The 22,739-nt window shown below is 41.1% G+C and overlaps 1 protein-coding gene across 1 annotated transcript in view; it reads right to left on the reverse strand.

Annotated features, from left to right (window-relative positions):
- The window catches only part of LOC119930739 (schwannomin-interacting protein 1), an 823,807-nt gene extending 809,423 nt beyond the window's left edge, over nt 1-14,384 (reverse strand). The window contains exon 1 of the mRNA XM_038749357.1: nt 14,361-14,384. Within this exon, the coding sequence (XP_038605285.1) occupies nt 14,361-14,369 (9 nt within the window). The 5' untranslated portion in view covers nt 14,370-14,384. The remainder of the gene's footprint in view (nt 1-14,360) is intronic.
- Between the last annotated feature and the right edge of the window lie 8,355 nt (nt 14,385-22,739).

Consider the following 22,739-nt stretch of genomic DNA (forward strand, 5'->3'; position numbering starts at 1 on the left):
CTATAGGAAATGAATACATGGCTTTTTATATAGCCCAAACTTCTCCATCCTATCAGCACCACCAACAGAAAGAAACAAAACTATAGGATTTGTTTGTTTTTTTCATGCAAAATTCCGTATATGTTTACCTGACTGGATGGGCGTTAAGCATGAGACCCAATTAGCATCCACTCAGTCAGTCTTAGAATGTAAGCGGGGAAGTTAGCCTCTGAACAGAGGAAGAGAGAGGAAATCTCAGATGCCTTACAACCTCTCAGGCTTCAAAAGGTTTCAAAGTACTTGGGGAAGTCAACAGCAATGCAATTCTCTGACCTTACACATCTTTTGTCTTCTAAACAGTCTAGTGAATTTTAATGTAAGTTTTGCAAAGTGGCGGAGTCTTTTTCTTTAGTCACTCTATAGTGAAATCCTGGTTTAGTGTTCCCAAGTGTAATGTTTCTCATGCTTAGCATTCAATATAGTGAGTCCTGAGGAAAAAGGCCATTGACTCAATAATGATGTTCATTCTAATGCCCTCAGATTTAATATTTTCCTCTCATAAAGTCCATGAACTTTCAGCACAATAATAATTTTTACCACCAATCTTCTGATTCTTAAGTGACTTAGGAGAAAAAAAACAATATCCTCCACTATATCATTTTTGCTGCTTTAGCACAGATTGGAACTCTGGAGGTCTGATAGAAATATGTGCCCTGGTTAGGTAAAATGATTCTCCAGTACTCAATTCCTTGAAAATTTTGTGCATTAAGGATTGCAGATTGGAAAAAAAAATAAATGAAGCTAACTTATATCTAGAGCTTCTCAACTGGATTTTTTGAAAATGCTTATCTATAAAGTTGAAGAAAGCAATACACAAGGATATGCTGAACTCAAAAAATGTAATCCAAAATTTCATTTCATCTCCACATTCCAACCAAGAGAATCAGTAATGTGCTAATCGTAGATTCTAGCAAAAAAGGATGAGAGTCAGTAAAGGTGTTATATACATTCTAACATTTACTCATGGATCAATAAAGTGAAGATAGTGGGACTAACACCATTACAATCTTCAATTTTCATTTTCTCATAAAAATTTCTCCTAAGAAGCTTTGAGCTTAAATGTTCCACCATTTCTTTTGGCTTGAAGCGACTCTATTTTAAGAGAGGGATCAAAGGGGGAGTTTCAAATAATCTCACAAATCTTTGAGTTATGAGACTTTGAACATTCAAGAAGTCCATTTTCAAACGGAACATTGACCTTTTTGCCCCACCATTACTCAAAAGCAGCTGCTTGGTGTAAGTCTCGCTGTGCCATCAAACTTGATAAGAATAAGAACTCCACATGGCTTGAGGTAAAAATGAATGTCACAGGTTCAGGTTCTTAACATTATGAATAACAAGATTTATAGAGTGGTTACTATGTGCTAAAAACTCAGAGAGTTACAAGGTTATGAGCCACTCAACCACTCACTCTCCAATGATCCTCTCCTCTTACTTCAAATACTCCCAAGCCTCCTCTAGCCTAAAGAAAATTTTCTGAGGACTTCTCTGCATCCTCCAAGGATTGACTGATGTTAGATAATCTGACCTGATTATCTTGTATCTAGCCCAACATTTACAACAGTGCCTGACCCATAGAAGCAGCATGGCATAGTGGATAGAGCACGGATGGGGAATCAGAAGGTCATGGGTTCTAATTCCAGCTCCCCACTTGTCTGCTGTGTGACCTCGGGCAAGTCACCTCACTTCTCTGTCCTTCAGGTACCTCATCTGTAAAATGGGGATCAAGATTGTGAGCCCCACATGGAACGGGGCTGTGTCCAACCCGATTAGTTTGTATCTACCCCAGAGCTTAGTACAGTGCCTGGCACATAGTAAGTGCTGAACAGACACCATCATTATTCTTATTATTAACAAATACCATAAAAAAGAGGGGGAGTTAGTTAATTTAGAAAGCCTAAGGAGTTTGGATAGCAATGAGAGTATGGAGAAAGTGTATATAATAAGAATAATAATAATGATGGCATTTATTAAGCGGTTACTATGTGCAAAGCACTATTCTAAATGCTGAGGAGATTACAAGGTGATCAGATTGTTCCATGTGGGGCTTACAGTCTTAATCCCCATTTCACAGATGAGGTAACTGAGGCACAGAGAAGTTAAGTGACTTGCCCAAAGTCACACAGCTGATAAGTAGCGGAGCCGGGATTAGAGCCTATGACCTCTGACTTCCAAGCCCGTGCTCTTTCCACTGAGCTATGCTGCCTGGCACAGAGTAAGCACCTAACAAACACCATAATTATTATTATTATCATTATCAGTCACTGCCTCTTTTTCTGTATCCCACCTTCTAGGTGCAGATGAATCCCAAGGAACTGTTCTGGGTGCTCATTCTCTCCCAAGTGCTCAATAAATATGATTGTTGATTGACAGATTGATTATCTATGATTTCTCATTTCCTCCTGCCTCCAGGATATCTCTACATGCATGTCCCACTGGAACCTGGAGCTCAATACAACCAAAACTGAACTTCTCAATTTTTCCCCCAAATATTCTGCTCCACCTAACTTTCTCATCACAGTCAGCAACACCATTATCCTTCCTGTATCTCAAGCCCACAATCTTGGCAATACCCTGGGTTTTCTCTATTCCTTTCAATCCCCATGTTCAGTCTTACACCAAATCTTGTAAATTTTTCCTTCAACAACATTTAAATCAGTCAATCAGTGGCATTTATTAAATGCTTATCTTGTGCACAGCACTGAATTAAGCACTTTGGAGAGTATTTCAGAGTGAGTAAACAGGAACCTGGTTCTCAAAGATTTTACAAACTAGGGAGGATAAAGACATTACCATAAATCAGAGTACAAGGATAAATACACAAATGCTAGTAGCATGGGAGTGGGGTGAGAATCAAAGTGTTTAGGATGCATATTCTTAAATGCACTGGTGTTGGTCAATCAGTCAATCATATTTATTGAGCACTTACTGAGTGCAGAGCACTGTACTAAGCACTTGGGAGAGTACAATTGGGTGAAGTACTTGGATGAAACAGCATGGCTCAGTAGAAAGAGCATTGGCTTTGAAGTCAGAGGTCATGCGTTCAAATCCCGGCTCTGCCAATTGTTAGCCATGTGACTTTGGGCAAGTCACTTAACTTCTCTGTGTCTCAGTTACCCCATCTGTAAAATGGGGATTAAGACTGTGAGCCCGCCGTGGGACAACCTGATCGCCTTGTAACCTCTCCAGCGCTTAGAACAATGCTTTGCACATAGTAAGCACTTAATAAATACCATCATTATTATTACTACAATTTAACAATATAACAGATACATTCCCTACCCACATGAGCTTACAGTCTAGAGGGACCTTACTATCTAGTGGGAGCAGAAGAAAGGGAAATAGAGTGGAGAAATGAAAGATTAGTTAGGGAAGACTTCCTGAAGGAGATATAATTTTAGTAGGGTTTTGAAGATTGGGAGAGTGAGTGGTGGATTGGCAGACATGAAAGATGAGGGAGTTCCAGGAAGGAGGGAGGGTATGCACAAAGGGTCAACACTGACAGTCGAGATCAAAGTGGTAATTAGGTTGGTGTTAGAAGAGAGAAGGGTACAAGCTGGGTTGGAGTGGGAGAGAAGAGAAGATAGTCTTGGGGAAAGAGCAGATAGAGTATCTTAAACCTTATGGAGAGGAGTTTCTGCTTGATGCAAAGATGGATGGGCAACCACTGGAGTGTAATGAGGAAAAAGGAGAGACACACAGAATGATTTTTTAGATAATCCATCTGGGCAGCAAAATGAAGTTTGGAGAGGGGAGAGGCTGGAGTTGGGGAGGTCAGCAAGGAGGGTAATGCAGTAGTAATAATAATAATAATAATAATAATAATAATAATAATAATGGTATTCGATAAGTGCTTACTATGTGCAAAACACTGTTCTAAGCGCTGGATAACAATAATAATGGCATTTATTAAACACTCTCCATGTGCAAAGCACTGTTCTAAGCACTGGGAAGGTTACAAGGAGATCAGGTTGTCTCATGGGGGGCTCACAGTCTTAATCCTCATTTTACAGAGGATTTTCAGAATCCATCCCTTCTTCTCCATCTAAACTGGCGCCATGCTTGTCCAAGCATATTCAGATCTGATCTTTTAACCCACCTCACTGATCTCTCTGCCTCCTGTCTCTACCCTCTCTAGTCCATGTTCTGCTCTGGTGTCTAGATCATATTTCTAAAATATTCTATGCACAACTTCTCACTCATCAAAAACCCTTGATTATAGGTCAAGCATAAACTACTGACAATTAGCTTTAAGGATGTTCTTTCACTCTCATTTAGCCACTCTCTTCATCCACCAGCCACTAGATTGTAATAAATTCCTTTGGGATATGCATCATGTCTATAAAGCCTACTATATTCTCCCAAGTGCTTAGTAGAGTTCTCTGCATTAGAGTAAATGCTCAATATATATAATTGATGGATTGATAGTCTGAGTACCCCCCAGCTCACACTCTTCACTTTCATTCATTCATTCATATTTATTGAGCACCTACTGTGTGCAGAGCACTGTACTAAGTGCTTGGGAAGTACAAGTTGGAAACATATAGAGACGGTCCCTACCCAACAATGGGCTCACAGTCTAGAAGGGGGGGAAAGACAACAAAACAAAACATGTAGACAGGTGTCAAAATAGTCGGAACAAGTAGAATTAAAGCTATATGCATATCATTAACAAAATAGAGTAGTGAATATGTACAAGTAAAATAAATAGAGTAATAAATCTGTACAAATATATACAAGTACTGTGGGGAGGGGAAGGAGGTAGGGCAGAGGGTGGGGATGGGGAGGAGGAGAGGAAAAAGGGGGCTCAATCTGGGAAGGCCTCCTGGAGGAAGTGAGCTCTCAATAGGGCTTTGAAGGGAGGAAGAGAGCTAGCTTGGCGGATGTGTGGAGGGAGGGCATTCCAGGCCAGTGGGAGGATGTGGGCTGGGGGTCGACAGTGGGACAGGAGAGAATGAGGCACAGTGAGGAGTTTAGTGGCAGAGGAGCAGAGGGTGTGGGATGGACTGGAGAAGGCGAGAAGGGAGGTGACGTAGGAGGTGGGGAAGGTGATGGACAGCCTTGAAGCCGAGAGTGAGAAGTTTTTGCTTGATTCGTAGGTTGACAGACAACCTCTGGAGATTTTTGAGGTGGGGAGTGACATGCCCAGAATGTTTCTGTACAAAGATGATCTGGGCAGCAGAGTGAAGTATAGACTGAAGTGGGGAGGGACAGGAGGTTGGGAGTTGAGAGAGGAGGCTGATGCATTAATCCAATCTTCTATCTTATACCTTCTTCACCTTTGCACTTGGATTTGCAACCTGTAAGCACTTGATATTCACATGACGCTTAACCCCACAGTACTTATGTATATATCTGTAATTTATTTTCGTGTCTATCTCGCTCTCTAGACTGTAACTCTCTAGTCAGGGAATGTGTCTACTAACTCTGTTACATTGTATTCTCCCAAATCCTTAGAACAATGCTCTGCATTGTAAGTACTCAATAAATACCACTGAATGATTGACTTATAACCCCACCTCTGCCTCTTCAGCATTTCTTTGCCAACTACCAATCAATCAATCAGGGGTATTTATTGGACACTTACTTTGTGCAAAGCATTGCACTAAGCATATGGGGCAGTACAATAGAGTTGTTTGCTATGATCTCTGACTCAAGCTGGGGAGTCTGGCCCGGGAGACAGACATTTTACCTTCATAGCATCACTAATATCTACATCTTCCTCTCCATGCACACTGCAACCATGTTGGTCCAGGCTCTCATCAAATCCCATCTTGATTACTGCATCAGTCTCTTCACTGAACTTCCTGTCTCCCGTCACTCCCCACTCCAGTTCATACTTCATTCTGCTGCCCAGATCATTTCTTTGGAGAAGTTGTAAAGGTTGAACTGACAGGATTTGGTGACAAATTGAGTATGTGGTTGAATGAGAGTTATCAGTCGAGGATAATCCCAAGGTTACAGGCTTGTGAGACAGGAAGTATGGCAGTGCTGTGTACAGGGTTGGGAAAGTCACGGGGAGGACAGAGTTTGGGTGGGAAGATGAGGAGTTCTGTTTTGGACATATGAAGTCCTGAAGGCAAGAGGAAATACTAGACTGCAGGGAAGAAAAAGGTCAGGGTAGCAGAGAACATGTCTACCAGCTCTGCTGTATTGTACTCTCCGGTGCTTAGTATAGTGCTCTGCACAGAGTAATAATAATTATGATAATAATGATGACATTTATTAAGGGCAAAGAGCTCAATATATCCCATTGATTGATTGATTAAAATTAATTACAAGTAAGGGAAGAAACCAAGTGTTGGTGTAGGTGTGGTGAATATCTAATAATAATAATAATTATGGTATTTGTTAAGCACTTACTATGTGCAAAGCACTCTTCTAAGCAGTGGGGTAGATACAAGGTATTCAGGTTGTCCCACGTGGGGCTCACAGTCTTAAACCCCATTTTATAGATGATGTAACTGAGGCCCAGAGAAATGAAGTGACTTGCCCAAAGTCCCACAGCTGACAAAATGGCAGAGCCGAGAGTAGAACCCACAACCTCTGACTCCATAGCCCGGGCTCTTTCCACTCTCCCGCTTCTAGACTGTGAGCCCACTGTTGGGTAGGGACCGTCTCTATATGTTGCCAACTTGTACTTCCCAAGCACTTAGTACAGTGCTCTGCACACAGTAAGCGCTCAATAAATATGATTGAATGAATGAATGAATGAACTAAGTGCTTAAGGGGTCAGATGAAATGCATGGGTGGGAAAATAGGGTGTGGAGGATGAGTGTTAAGTCAGGGAAGACTTCCTGGAGGCAATGTGATTCAGTAGGGCTTTGAAGTTGAGGAGAGTGTTGATCAGTTGAAAATGTAGTGGGAGGGAGTTCCAGACAGGAGGGACAGCAGGAACAAAGGTTCGACAGCAGGTGAGGTGAGAGTGAGGGGCAGTGAGTAAGAAGGTAATAGAGGAACTAAGTGTGTGGGCTGGGTAGCTGTGGAAGAAAAGTGAAGATAATAAATGGGGAGAGAGCCCATTGAGTGCCTTGAATCCAATGGGAAGGTGCTTCTGTTTGATGGAGATGGATGGGCAACGTTCAGAGGCACTTGAGAAGTTGGGAAACCTGCACAAAATGAATTTTTATAAAAAGAATTAGCAAAGTGAGTGTGACCTAGCGGGAGGAGCATTGGCCTGGGAATCAGAGGACCTGGGTTCTAATCCTGCCTTTGGCACTTGCCTGCTGTTTGACCTTGGACTTGTCACTTAATTTATCAGTGTCTCAGTTTCCTCATTTTTAAAATGGCGATTCAATACCTGTTATCCCTCCTACTCAGACTGTGAACCTCATTTGGATGGGGATTGTGCCTGGCTAGATTACCCCAGCTCTTAGTTCATTGCTTGATACATAGTAAATGCTTAACAAATACTACAATTATTAGTAGTATTATTATAGAGAAAAGAAGTGCTGGAGCCAGGGAGGTCAGGAGGAGCCTAATGCAACAGATCAAATGGGATATAATAAATGCTTAACTCAGTGTGGAGGCAGTGTGGCTAGAGAGAAAGAAGCATAGTCTGCAATGTTGTGGGGAAAAAATTGAGAAGACTTAGTGATTGACAAAGTGCAGCTTGATAGAGAGAGATGAGTAAAGAAGGCACCCCTTGTGAGACAGGAAGTGCGGTGGTGTTTTCAATAGTAATTTGAAAATCAGAGAGAGGGAAGGATTTGGGAAGGAAGATGAAAAGTTCACTTTTGGACATGTTGAGTTTGAGGTGGTAGCAGAACATCTTAGAGATGTCCTGAAGACAGAAGGCAATGTGAGATTGCAGAGGAGGGAAAGTTGGGAAGATGTAGGTTTGGGAATCGTCATTGAGGAGATGGTAGTTGAAGCCAAGGGAGCAGATAAACTCCCCAAGGGAGTTGTAGTAAATTGAGCATAGAAGGGGACTCAGAAATGGGCTTTGAGGAATCTCAACAATTACTGAGTGGGAGGCAGTGCAAACTGACAAAAGAGATTGAAAAGAAGTGACCACAGACATTAGAGGAGAGTCAGGAGGAAACAGAGTCAGTAAGACCAAGGTTTGTTAGCGTTTCCACTATCTTAAACACTAAAAGACTGAAAATATTCCTGTAACACTCATATGCACTTATTATTAAAGTGCTGACATATATATATGTATATGTTTATACATACATAAATGTGTATATACATGTCCCCTTTTCCTCCTTTCTCCCATTTGTAATTTATTTTACTGGCTGCTTCCCCTGTTAGATTGTAACTCCTTGAGGTCAGGCAGGATCATATCTTCTGTCTTCTAACTCTACTGAAGCAGGGTGGCTCAGTGGAAAGAGCACAGGCTTGGGAGTCAGAGGTCATAGGTTCTAATCTTGGCTCTGCCACATGTCTGCTGCATGACCTTGGGCAAGTCACTTAACTTCTCTGAGCCTCAGTTACCTCATCTGCAAAATGGGGATTAAGACTGTGGGCCCCACGTGGGACAACCTGATCACCTGGTATCCCCCCAGCGCTTAGAACATTGCTTTGCACACAGTAAGCGCTAAACAAATGTCATCATTATCATTATTATTATTACTGTACTCTCCCAAGCACTTAATACAGTGCTCTGGGCAAAGTAGGTGCTCAATAAATACTCTTGACGGCTCACAATCTAGAAGGGGGAGACAGACAACAAGACTAAACATGTAGACGGGTGTCAAAACCATCAGAATTGATCAGACTGATCAATTGACTCCATGTTCAGACGCAGGCCTGTTCATCTCACTGATTTCCGTCACTGGGCATGAGGACAATCAGCATGGCCTAGTGGATAGAGCGAGGGCCTGGCAGCCGAGGACTAGGGTTCTAATCCCAATTCCACCACTTTCATTCATTTCATTCATTCAATCGTATATACTGAGCGCTTACTGTGTGCAAAGCACTGTACTAAGCGTTTGGGAAGTACAAGTCGACAACATATAGAGACAGTCCCTACCCAACAAGGGGCTCACAGTCTAGAAGAGGGAGACAGACAACAAAACAAAACATGTGCCTGTTGGGTGACCTTGGGCATGTTGTGTAACATTTCTGCACCTTCATTTCCTACTATGTAAAATGGGGATTCAATACCATGAGTGACAGTGTCTGTACAGTGCTTGATATATAATAAGGTCTTAGAGCGGCTAACTCCAACAACATTCCCTATTAAAATGGAAAAGGAAAGAATACATATGTTGGCTCCTGATGAATATGCTAATTGAAAAATTTTAGCCAGTTGAGAGGTTGTTACATGCAAGATTGGCTTAAAGTTGCAAAGTGTTGAATTTAAAAAATCGATTTTGTTAAGCACACCTTATGGTAGTACAATATAACTCTAATCGTACACCATTACTGAACTAGTTTTGGGCCCCAAAACATTTTCCTTCATAAAATTCAAGCCACCTGGATTCTTGGCACCTTTACTAAGTATGAAAACATTTGATTTTTTGGCCACCATTTTACTAGGCGAGGTGATATATAATTTTCTATAAATTTCTGCTGCTAAACCCCCTTTGTCATTGCATTTTTGCAAATGTCTCTCTCACTAATATGTGGATTTCAGATTATTTGTCTCCCCACATCCAAATGTGTAAAGATCTAAATTTGAGAAGCCTGAATTTCAATTGAATTTTTGAACATGATTGTAATCTATGCATCTCATAGATGCATACTCTGCAGGCTCATACTCTGTCCTAATCCTCCTCGACCTCTCAGCTGCCTTTGACACTGTGGACCACCCCCTTCTCCTCAACACGTTATCTGACCTTGGCTTCACAGACTCCGTCCTCTCCTGGTTCTCCTCTTATCTCTCCGGTCGTTCTTTCTCAGTCTCTTTTGCAGGCTCCTCCTCCCCCTCCCATCCTCTTACTGTGGGGGTTCCCCAAGGTTCAGTGCTTGGTCCCCTTCTGTTCTCAATCTACACTCACTCCCTTGGTGACCTCATTCGCTCCCACGGCTTCAACTATCATCTCTACGCTGATGACACCCAGATCTACATCTCTGCCCCTGCTCTCTCCCCCTCCCTCCAGGCTCGCATCTCCTCCTGCCTTCAGGACATCTCCATCTGGATGTCCGCTCGCCACCTAAAGCTCAACATGTCGAAGACTGAGCTCCTTGTCTTCCCTCCCAAACCTTGTCCTCTCCCTAACTTTCCCATCTCTGTTGACGGCACTACCATCCTTCCCGTCTCACAAGCCCGCAACCTCGGTGTCATCCTCGACTCCGCTCTCTCATTCACCCCTCACATCCAAGCCGTCACCAAAACCTGCCGGTCTCAGCTCCGCAACATTGCCAAGATCCGCCCTTTCCTCTCCATCCAAACTGCTACCCTGCTCATTCAAGCTCTCATCCTATCCCGTCTGGACTACTGCACTAGCCTTCTCTCTGATCTCCCATCCTCGTGTCTCTCTCCACTTCAATCCATACTTCATGCTGCTGCCCGGATTATCTTTGTCCAGAAACGCTCTGGACATATTACTCCCCTCCTCAAAAACCTCCAATGGCTACCGATCAATCTGCGCATCAAGCAGAAACTCCTCACCCTGGGCTTCAAGGATCTCCATCACCTCGCCCCCTCCTACCTCACCTCCCTTCTCTCCTTCTACTGCCCAGCCCGCACCCTCCGCTCCTCCACCACTAATCTCCTCACTGTACCTCGCTCTCACCTGTCCCGCCATCGACCCCCGGCCCACGTCATTCCCCCGGGCCTGGAATGCCCTCCCTCTGCCCATCCGCCAAGCTAGCTCTCTTCCTCCCTTCAAGGCCCTGCTGAGAGCTCACCTCCTCCAGGAGGCCTTCCCAGACTGAGCCCCTTCTTTCCTCTCCCCTCGTCCCCCTCTCCATCCCCCCGTCTTACCTCCTTCCCTTCCCCACAGCACCTGTATATATGTATATATGGTTGTACATATTTATTACTCTATTTATTTATTTATTTATTTATTTTACTTGTACATTTCTATCCTACTTATTTTATTTTGTTGGTATGTTTGGTTCTGTTCTCTGTCTCCCCCTTTTAGACTGTGAGCCCACTGTTGGGTAGGGACTGTCTCTATGTGATGCCAATTTGTACTTCCCAAGCGCTTAGTACAGTGCTCTGCACATAGTAAGCGCTCAATAAATATGATTGATTGATTGATTGATTGATCTCCCTTTGCATGGTTTTGTCCTTTCAGAAAAACTATAACTATGCTTTTGATGAAAATGCTGTAGGTCCTGCCTTCTGTAACATAAACATTAAATAAGATTGGCCCTAAACCTATTCCTGATTTGACTATGATCCTTCAATCTCTTGTTAAAGGAAATGTGCTAAAGAAAGTCATGCAGCTTTTAACTTTTGAATATTTGTGGACTGAAAGGTTACTGGTCATTCATTCATTCAAATGTATTAATTGAGCACTTACTGTGTGCAGAGCACTGTACTAAGCACTTGGGAAGTACAAGTCAGCAACATATAGAGATGGTCCCTACCCAAGAACAGGCTCACAATCTAGAAGGGGGAGACAGACAACGAGACTAAACATGTAGACAGGTGTCAAAACCATCAGAATAAATGGAATTATAGCTATTAATATATGGTCAAGAAGTAAGAACACATCCATTTCTCTGGATATTCATAAGTGGAAATATTACTATCTATTGGTATGGAGTCAAATGGTATGGAATAGCTTCAAAGGTATACAAGCTTTTTATTGATTTTTCCCATATTTTTTTCCCAAATAAAAACCAGTGGATTACAAAAAAAATGTTAATTTTCTCTGCCACTAATATGAAAAATATTATTTAAATTGAAGTGAACTTTATAGAACGTTAACACATTTTTTAATTTACACATAATTGCCTGGCATGCCCTTCACAATATATGTTTTAAGGGCCAAAATCTTTTGAAAGATTCACTCAAAATCAAGAAAGAATGTACCACATATCATCTGTGCAGAAATCTATCATACAATAGTAAAATATTTCAGAAGGCAGGTGTTTCACTAACATTTTACTGATAAAAGTCACATATTGCCCAAAGTAGTAGAGGAAAATGAAATTCTAGACAGATGGTAAGTGTGGATTTCTGTTCATTCAACATTTAGGAAATACAATATGCCCACAAAATGGCACCATGTTTCCTCTCAATAGCATACATTCACAACATAACATAAGTTTCTGAAAATAAGTCTTTGTTTAGCCAGGTTGTTAACTTCTAAGACACCATATAACTTTTACAGTGAATGAAAAGTGACCCTATCTAATTTTCTGGTTGAACAAAACATATTCTTCATAATTAATTGCTTTTAAATATAACACCTGTTAATTTACAAAAGCTCTCTTAAAAATAATTTTGTGGGCGATTTTCATTCACCTATTCCATCGAGATGTCCTATTCCATTCAAATCAGTCAGAACCATCCTCATGAGGAATATATGATTAACATATGAAATTAATTAGTCCAAAAATCAAGATCACTTTCAGTAAGACACAGTGATCTTGACCTTGATGTTTCATGCAAAATTATGTTAGCCACTAACATATCATTTCAGCAAAATATATCTGCATGAAAACTATCCTTAATATATCTAAATGCATGATTTTGATGGCAAGGTTTAGAAACACTATCTAGCAGAGTTGAAACTGTGAGAGCATTTTTATAAACAGGACAACTCCAAACACAAACTTTCAGTGGACAGTATTAGAAAACCCAAATGGTTGCTAAATAAATATTCTAACCATGGTATTCATTTTCCAAAAGTATCCATTTTTTGGACTCGGTAACCAAGCTATTTTACCTAACCTCCAGTTATAAAATGACAATAAGCAATATATTATTTTTATGAAAAATTTCATGATTCTAAATCTATTATTTAATTATCAACCAGCTTGAAATGGTGATCACATTATACATAGTCTCAGACATAGTATGGAATATAATGAGCACTATAGACCTAAATAACATTATATGAATCAATATTTAAATGGTGAGTGTTTTGGATAAACTCTTTTCTGAGACCCTTTGCCTATATAATTGCATATTCAGGAAATTTGTATACAGCAAATCTACTTTGTTTAATTAACCAGAAGCAGGCTATTCCATCACACCATTTTGTTAATACTGTCTTGCTTGCTATGAGACTTAAAAATTTCCAAACAAGCTAGTGATTTTGAAACTCTTTAGAGATGGGTAGAAAAGCAGTGCTTTATTATAAAAACAAGTATCAGGAGATAAAACATACTGGATTTCTATTACAAAACATGAGAAATAGCAGAACTTTAAGAGATACCCTTAGTGGATTATTTTTTTCCAATTCACCAAAATAAATTTTACTCTATAACATATTATACGTGTGTGAATGGTTTATCTTTTATTCCAAAGAAATCTTTGAAACAGAGGATAGAGTATGTTCTCAAAGCATCTTTCCTGTTTAAAAAGGCAAAATTTTAAGTCCATCTATGTCTGAAATACACTCTAAGTGATTACTCTCCACAACAAATGAGTCTAAGTTCTGAATATAGAAATCTCGCACAATTAGAGATGGGAAGCTGGATTTATTATTGTGTTCTCTTGATTTTAAAAGCAAATACATGGCATGGACTTAAAAGCCCTATGTATTTGATTCAGTGGAGCTTACCAACAACCAACAAATACATGCACATCATGCATGAACAGATATGAAAGTAATTTCTATATGATGAGAAAGGTAGAGGGACTCAGCTATTTATTATTCACGGACTAGTATTTAGAATACCCAAAATGCCTGCTGAGCACTGCAGCTCAACATCCCTATGGGGTTACTGTGAACCATAACCTCATTTTTTCTTATAGTGATCACTGAGGTAAAAAGAAGCAGGTAAAAGCAGGGAGAAAATCTGCTCCAGCAGCAAGATTCACTTTCCTCTCACAATTTTGTGTCCCTTTTCTTTAAGAAGGGAGAGGAAGGCATTGACAATCTGTGTCCAATATTTCATTTCTGGCATACCTACCTAGCATAGGTAGGAATATCATTTTCAATTATCCTCCTAACTGATGCTGATTGGTACAATGTTTAGAAATATGATTTGCATAGCCTGTTTACATAAATAAGGAAGTACTGTTTTGAGTAAAATCTTGGAATCACAGTCTGTTTATGTAGGCACATATATGTATCTAGTGTAGTTTAATATGCATATAAACACATACAAAAAAACCAGGTAACACCATCCCACTAATCCCCCTTAACATCTTAACGTTCATTTCATTCAAAAGACGAGAATAAAAAAAAATTAAACCTTCACATTAGAAACACAAAGTGATACATTTAGAAAATGAAGCACATTACCAGACGCATTTTGAAGTTTCTGGAACACCTGCAGGTAAAGGAGACTGAGGATCTAATGTTGTTACACAGGATTCCTTAATATCACAGAGCCCGATCTCACTGCTAGAGAATATGAAGAGAGTGTGAGGCTGAAATCCTTTGAGTTGAGCTCACTCTAGGCATCAGAAAGCCTCAAAGAAAGAAAAAAAAAAAAAACCAGCAGTCCATAGACAGCAAGATGATAAACTTCTGGCACTTCTCCAGCTCAGGAATGAATTCTCTGTAATTTGGTCATGTATAGTGATGGTAATGAAGAGAAACTTGCATTTATAGAGGATTTGATTGAACCTTAATGGGGATGCAGAAATATGCAGGTTAGGGTCTCAGCTTATTTTTAAATACTCATCTGAGAATAATGATGAATAAAAATAATGAACTGGCATCCTTTATTAGAATAAAAAAGCTACTCCAAGCAGGTCTCTTTGCAAACTTCAAATGGATTATTCCATCACCTATTTGTTGCACATTTTATTAATCCCAAAACAGGGGTAAACTATGTGATCTAATTCTTTTTATGTCTTATACTGGATTCGTTGCTTCTTTTATAATACACTGCAGACATATAAATACATAGATTTATTCATGGTGCTTTTGTGGCTTATGTGAGATCACCACTGTAGGGCTCAAATAAAACACTAAAAGGCTAATTCACAACTTTTAATGGAAGTGGGACAATGTTTTAAAAAATGGAAGCTGAAGAGGGCCCAGACACTTTAATTTAGAGTTTCAAACATTCTTAAATGGAAGAACATGGAACAAATAAATGTCACACACAAATATTGGATGTGCAGGTGAGAAAGTCTGCAAATGTAGAAATGATTAAATATACTGAGAAAATAAATTAGCAAATTAACTGTCAGAAACAACAGCTGCGGCAGTGGATTTGGTTTTTAAAAAGGTTGGAGCCCATGTGGACCTATGTGGACATTTAATATTACCTAGCAAATCCTTAAAATTAAGTTTACAGAAAATGGCCCCTCCATATAAGATTAGCAGAGTTAATGAGAACTGAACTATGAAATAGCTTCTGTCACATTGATTTCCCAATTCTCTCAAGAACCTGGATTTTCTGAGGACAGAAAGAAAACACTTCTTGATTGGAGTTTTACAGAAGTCATACTGTAAAGTCAATTAATAAAAACAATGTTATAACCCTATACCTTCCACCTGTTCTTTCCAGCCATGCTCTGTAACAGAATCTTTCATTAAATCATTCAGTAGTAGTTACTGAGCATTTATCATGTGCAGAGTGCTGTAATAATAATATTAATAATGATGGCATTTGTTAAGCACTTTCTATGTGCAAAGCACTGTTCCAAGCGCTGCGGAGGATACAAGGTGATGAGGTGGTCCCACCTGGGGCTCACAGTCTTAATCCCCATTTTACAGATGAGGGAACTGAGGCCCAGAAAAGTTAAGTGACTTGCCCAAAGTCACACAGCTGACAAGTGGCAGAGCCAGGACCCATGACTTCTGACTCCCAAGCCCGGGCTCTTTCCACTGAGCCACGCTTGTTTCTCTAAGCACTTTTACTAAGCCCTTGGGAGAGTGCAGTAGAAATAGTAGACAAGATCACTCACCTCAAGGAGCTTGAAATCGAGTGGAGGAGACAGTATCTAAAATGCATTACAGACAGGAATATGGAATAGAGTACAAAGATATTTATATAGGCACAATGACAGAGTGCTTAGATGACATAGAAGTCTTAATGTGGGAGTTGCTTCGGCAATAGGGTGCAGAGATGGGGGTAAATCAGGAAAGACCTTCTGGAGGAGGCATAATTACAGAAGGGCTTTGAAGACACGGAGGGCAGTGGTCTGCAAATTCATTCTTTCATTCAATCGTATTTATTGAGCACTTACTGTGTGCAGAGCATTGTACTAAGCGGTTGGAAGGTATAATTCAGCAACAAATAGAGACAATCCCTGCCCACAATAGGCTTACAGTCTAGAAGGGGGAGGCAGCCATCAAAACAAGTAAACAGGCATCAGTAGCATCATTATAAATAAGTAGAATTATAGATGTATACACATCATTAATAAAAATAAATAGAATCATAATTAGAAATGGGGAGGGAGCTTCAGGCAGGAGGGAGGATGTGCATAAGAGGTCAGCAGTGAGAGATCAATCAATCAGCCATATTCATTGAGCGCTTACTGTGTGCAGCACACTGTACAAAGCACTTGGGAGAATACAATATAACAGAGTTTGTTAAATGACGTTCCCAGCCCACCACAAGCTTACAGTTTACAGGGGGAAACTGACATTAATATAAAGATACTGTGGGTATGTACATAAGTGCTCTGGGTCTAAGGGAGGGGTGAATAAAGGGTGTAAATCCAAGTGTGAGATGAGAATGAGATCCAGTAAATTGGCTTGAGATTAGTCCAGCTTTCGAGCTGAAGTGTAGCGGGAGAAGAGTGAGGATAAGGGAGAAAGGAGTGCAAATAAGAACCTTAAAGCCAGTGCTCAGGAGTTTGGGCTTGATATGGAGAGGGACGGGCAATCATTGATGTTTTTGAGGAGTGGGAAAATGGAGGGAGAATAGGATGACATTTTGGGAAAATGATCAAGACAGTAGTGAAGGGTGGACTATGAGGAAGAAAACCTGGATATGACACGGATATGGCAAGGTTACAGTCTTGAAAGACAGGGAGGATAGCAGTGTTGTCAAGTGCTTGCACCAGTGTGGGCTGGCCATTTGAGGGAAAAAGAAGCATGGACTCGAAATGTTATGGAGGAGAGAATGACTGGATCTGACAACACACTGAATAGATGAAGTTGAAGATCATCCCAAGATTATGGCTTGAGAGATGGGCAAGATGGTGGTGTTGGCAACTGTGTTGGTAAAGATAGACAGAGGAGAGGATCTGGGTGGGAAGGTGAGGAGTTCTGTTTTGCACATGAAGAACTTGAGGTGTCAGTGGGCCATCCTTGTACAGATATTCTGGAGGCAGAAGGAAATGCAAGATTGCAGAAAAGGAGAGAGTTCCAGGCCTTTGAGAGTCAAATCCATAAGAAGTGGTAGGCTTAGTCACCAGTAGACAGCAATAGAGCTTTCTTTGAGTTTTTATGCTCATACAGAGACAGTCTTTCTCACAAAGAAAATTGGGTTAAGCACTTAGTCCAGTGCTGTACACACAGAAGGCACTCAATAAATACCATTGCCCGATTAATGTCCTCAAGGGTAGGGCCCTCAAGGGTCTTTGACTCTTACTGTATTATCCCAAATGTTAAGCATAGAAGGTCCTAGATAACTGATGCTAATTAACGAGAGGCTCTAGTGCTATTTAACCATGCTTCTGCCAAGTTTCTAACTGCACTCATCCCTCTGGACCCCACCAAGCTATGCTAGAGCAAAGGCAAGTGCAATGACAGCTGATCACTTTGCATACAAGATAAGGCATACATTTTGATGCCATGAAGCTGATCTGACTTTATTTCATTTCTTTGTTTTTGTGGTACTTGTTGAGTGCTTAGCATGAGACAGGCACTTGTAAGTTCTGGGGTAGATACAAGATAATAAGGTTGGATACAGTTTCTGTCCCACACGGCACTCACAGTCTAAAATGGAGGGAGGAAAATTTAAGTTCACTGTGGGTAGGGAATGTGTCTACCAACTCCTATATTGTACTCTCCCAAGCGCTTCGTATAGTGCTCTGCACACAGTGAGCTCTCAATAAATACGACTGATTGATTAATTTCCATTTTGCAGATGAGGTAACTGAGACACAAAGAAGTTAAGTGATTTGCCCAAGGTCATACAGCAGACAAGTGTATGTTGTCAACTTGTACTTCTCAAGCGCTCTGCACACAGTAAGCGCTCAATAAATACAATTGAATGAATGAATGAATGAAAGTGGCACAGCCAGGATTAGAAACCAGGTCCACTGACTCTCAGGCCTGTGCTCTTTCCACTAGGCTATCCTGCTTTTTGCTCAGAGATTCCCATGTTTGGCAATCAATTCATTCTCCAGGATTAATCATTCTGTAGCGGGACTTAGAAATTTCTTAGTATTTCTAGTAAAGAGCGGGTGGGACAGGGGGAAGAAGCACTAAGGATCAGGCTTCTGCCCAGGTTTTTCACAGAGATTCATGGACAAGTTGGAGAAGAATTTACAGAAATTCCTTCTCCACCACCCCCCGACCCCCTGGATCCAAACTGCTCATCTCCCCACTTTCTGCTCCCAGGAAGGAAGAAAGCCTGGTTTTTCATGGGGATTCTTGGGAAAGGGGGAAAAGCTGCCATGAAGACACTCCTAGTCCCCTTACTATCCCCAGAGTTGATCCATTCACCCTCAATTTCCTTGGAGGTGGAAGCTTGAGTCCCAAGCAAGTATGTCGTGGCTCAGATTCAGCTTTTGGTAGGCATGAACCACGAGGGAGATAATAATAATAATGGCATTTATTAAGCACTTACTATGTGCAAAGCACTGTTCTAAGTGCTATGGGGAAAGGAGGAAATTCTGGGACAGGTGTATAGCACTCTTTCCCAGGGCAAGGCTGCATGACCTCTCTGATCCTCAGTTCCCTCATCTGTAAAAATGGGGATTAAGACTGTGAGCCCCACGTGGGACAACTTGATCACATTGTATCCCCCCCAGCGCTTAGAACAGTGCTTTGCACATAGTAAGCACTTAACAAATGCCATTATTATTATTATTATTATTATGACCTTCCTGTCTAGTCTTTCTTTCTCCCTCTAGGCTATAAGCTTCTTGTGGGCAGGGAATATTTCTGCCAAATCTGTTATACTGCACTCTCCCAAGATCTTAGTGCAGGGTTCTGCCCACAGTAAATGTGTCTGTCTTGCTGCCAACCCCTGGCCCAAGTCCTATCTCTGGCCTGGAACACCCTTCCTCCACAAATCTGCCAAACAATCACTAGCCCCTCCTTCAAAAAAGCTCCAGTTCTTGGGCAGGGGCTGGAGAATATTTTCTGCTATCCTTCCCACTTGTTGAGTGTTCATTATTTGGCTGTAGAAGATATTGAATAAGTTTGTAAGGGAAGAAGATTACCACTCTCCCCTTCCACCTCAAACTCCAGCAATTGCATCTAAACTGCTCCACTCTCCTCTTACCCATTGCCCTCAGTTTCTGATAACCCTATTCCCAGAGTTTCTGCTTTTGCTACTGAAAGAGTACGGGACTGATATTCAAGAGATCTGGGAAACCATGTGTCTGCTTCCTTGAGAAGCAAGATGCAGTGGGTACTAAGTGCCCATCGTATCCACCCTCCCAGATTCCAAACCAGAGAGGATGCGAGGGATGCAGCAGACAGATTTTCCCACCATTAGATACGGTCTAGGCTTGGCAAGGTATCAACAGACAAATTTGCCACCAATCAGATCCTGTTTAGTGCAGTAAATCAGAGGAAGGGGTTGGAGGGGCAGGTCATAAACCAATGCTTCCTGGAAGCCTTCCGTTTATCAGAAGAACTGTAGATTAGAAGACTAAACCAGTGGTGTATTTCCTAGTTCTAGTCCTGCCTCTGCAATTATCCTGCTGTGGTACCTTAGTCAAATCACTTAATCTCTCTGTGTCTTAATATTCTCATCTTCAAAATGAGGAAAAATAATACCTGTTTCTTCCTCCTTTATTACTGGAGAGACACCTTATGGTTTGCCCAGCAAGAGAAGCTGTTCATCAAAGGGAATCTGGGTTGGGGGTGGATATAAAGGACAAATTATGTCCCTGAGCAATATGCAAAAACAATGAAGAGCTGCAGAAACCCTTAATTATAGAGTACCCAGTAGGCAAAGAATTTTGTATTCAACTGGCTAAAGAAGATAGAAAGACCATGAATTGGGCAATTAAAGGATAAAGTCAGTTTGTATGATGATATGTTAATGGAAAGATTCCAAAGAATAAATGCAAATGTAAAACAGCAGTGGTACAGTAAAACTTTTGGATAATTCTAAAACAAGAGTGATTCAGAAGTGAATTCATATAAAGAGTAGATTACAAAATCAGAAAGCAGGAAGTTTTTTCTCATTTATTTTTAAATCACAAAAATCCATAACTAGGCTATGCAGGGTAAGTTTAACTACTATGAATTCCCATGAATTGGGATGGAGTATGGCAAAGCATTTAAAGCATGCACCTGGGAGCAAGAGGACCTGGGTTCTAAAATGGCTTTGCCCCATGCCTGCTATGTGACCTTGGACAAGTCACTTCACTTCTCTGTGCTTCAGTATCCTCAATTGCAAAATGGAGATTCATTATCTGTTCTCCCTCCTACTTATACTGTGAGCCCCATGTGGGATAATGACTGTACATAGCCTGATAAACTAGTATCTATCCCAACGCTTAGAACAGTGCTTGATACATAGTAAGCATTTAACAAATACCATAAAAAATTCTATTATACATGCAATCTTTTATAATAATGGACCACTGAAAAAACTTTTGTAGCTTGCCTGCTTTTCAGTTCTGTTGAAATAATTTTAATTAAAATCTTTGTATACAAATATGATACTTTAACTGAAAGGTTTGAGGGGAGAAAACTATGGACATTAAACTGTTACCATCATTTTCTGCTAGTGTTGAAGTCAAGGACAGAATTGCCAATTCCTGAGTTGGCAACCCTTGCAGCCTTAAGGATCAAACCACTTCTGCAAAGAACGTGGCTGGTGAATTGTGTCTGGGAGCTAGTGGACAGAAGGAAATGGAAGTTATGCCCTAGAGAAATTTTTCTATGTAACTATTTGCAGTCCCGGAAAGATGTCATTCTTGATCCAGAGAAAAGACTGTTCTCTCCAGGGAGCAGAGGTACTATGGGTAAAGGAGAAAATTCTGGGACAGGTGTATAACACTCCTCCCCAGGGCAAGGCTGCATGACCTTCTTGTCTAGTCTTTCTTTCTCCCTCTAGGCTAAAAGCTCCTTGTGGGCAGGGAACATTTCTGCCAAATCTGTTATATTGCACTCTCCCAAGATCTTAGTGCAGGACTCTGCCCACAGTAAATGTGTCTGTCTCATTGCCGACCCCTGACCCAAGTCCTACCTCTGTCCTGGAACACCCTTCTTCCGCAAATCTGTCAAACAGTCACTCACCCCCTCCTTCAAAGCCCTACTGAAAGTGCACCTCCTCCAATGGGCCTTCCCAGATTAAGTCCCACTTTTCCTCATCTCCCACTCCCTTTCCATGTCACTTGGATTCGCTCCTTTTGCTCTTCCTCCCTCTCCCTGCTGCACAGCACGTATGTATATAACTATAATTTTATTTATTTATATTGATGCCTTTTTACTTGTACTGATGTCTGTCTCCCTCCCTCCCCCGGACTGAGCTCACTGTGGGCAAGGATTGTCTCTCTTCATTGCTGTAGTGTACGTACCAAGCAAGCCTAGAGGGAGAAAGAAAGACTAGACAGGAAGGTCATGCAGCCTTGCCTTGGGAAAGAGTACTATACACCTGTCCCAGAATTTCTCCTTTCCCCATAGCACTTAGAACAGTGCTTTGCATATAGTAAGTGCTTAATAAATGCCATTATTATTATTATCTCCCTTGTGGTTCATGCCTACCAAAAGCTGAATCTGAGCCACGACATACTTGCTTGGGACCCAAGCTTCCACCTCCAAGGAAATTGAGGGTGAATGGATCAACTCTGGGGATAGTAAGGGGGCTAGGAGTGTCTTCATGGCAGCTTTTCCCCCTTTCCCAAGAATCTCCATGAAAAACCAGGCTTTCTTCCTTCCTGGGAGCAGAAAGGGGGGAGATGAGCAGTTTGAATCCAGAGGGTCGGGGGTGCCCAAGCAAGTACAGTGCTCTGCACATAGTAAGCACTCAATAAATATGATTGAATGAATAAATATATAAATAAATGAATAATAAGGCAGCATGCCCTAGTGGATAGAGGACTGGCCTGGGAGTCAGAAGGTCATGAGTTCTAATCCTGGCTCCACCACTTATCTGCTGTATTACCTTGGGCAAGTCACTTAACTTCTTTATACCTCAGTTCTCTCATCAGTAAAATGGGGATTAAGACTGTGAGCCCTAATTATCCTGTATATACCTCAGTGCTTAAAACAGTGTCTGGCAATTAGTAAGTGCTTAACAAATATCATTATTATTATTATTATAAATATGATTGATTGATTGATTGTCCCCATAGCTGTCTCTCCTGCCCCTTTTCTGTAAGGAAAAGAGCTCCCAAAAGTGTCTGATCTCTTTGGTTTCTCCACGCATCCCTCCCACAGTCACCTGAGCTACTGCGGTATTTCTCACTCCCATCTTAGAGTTCCCACAATCAAATAAAGCATTCTTTTACCATTCTGCCCTCGGTCATGATAATTCCTCTCTGCACTTCAATATTATACCAGAGATTATTAATAATAAAGCAC

Source organism: Tachyglossus aculeatus, chromosome 1 (genome assembly GCF_015852505.1).
Source record: "Tachyglossus aculeatus isolate mTacAcu1 chromosome 1, mTacAcu1.pri, whole genome shotgun sequence".
In the NCBI taxonomy this organism is placed as follows: Eukaryota; Metazoa; Chordata; class Mammalia; order Monotremata; family Tachyglossidae; genus Tachyglossus; species Tachyglossus aculeatus.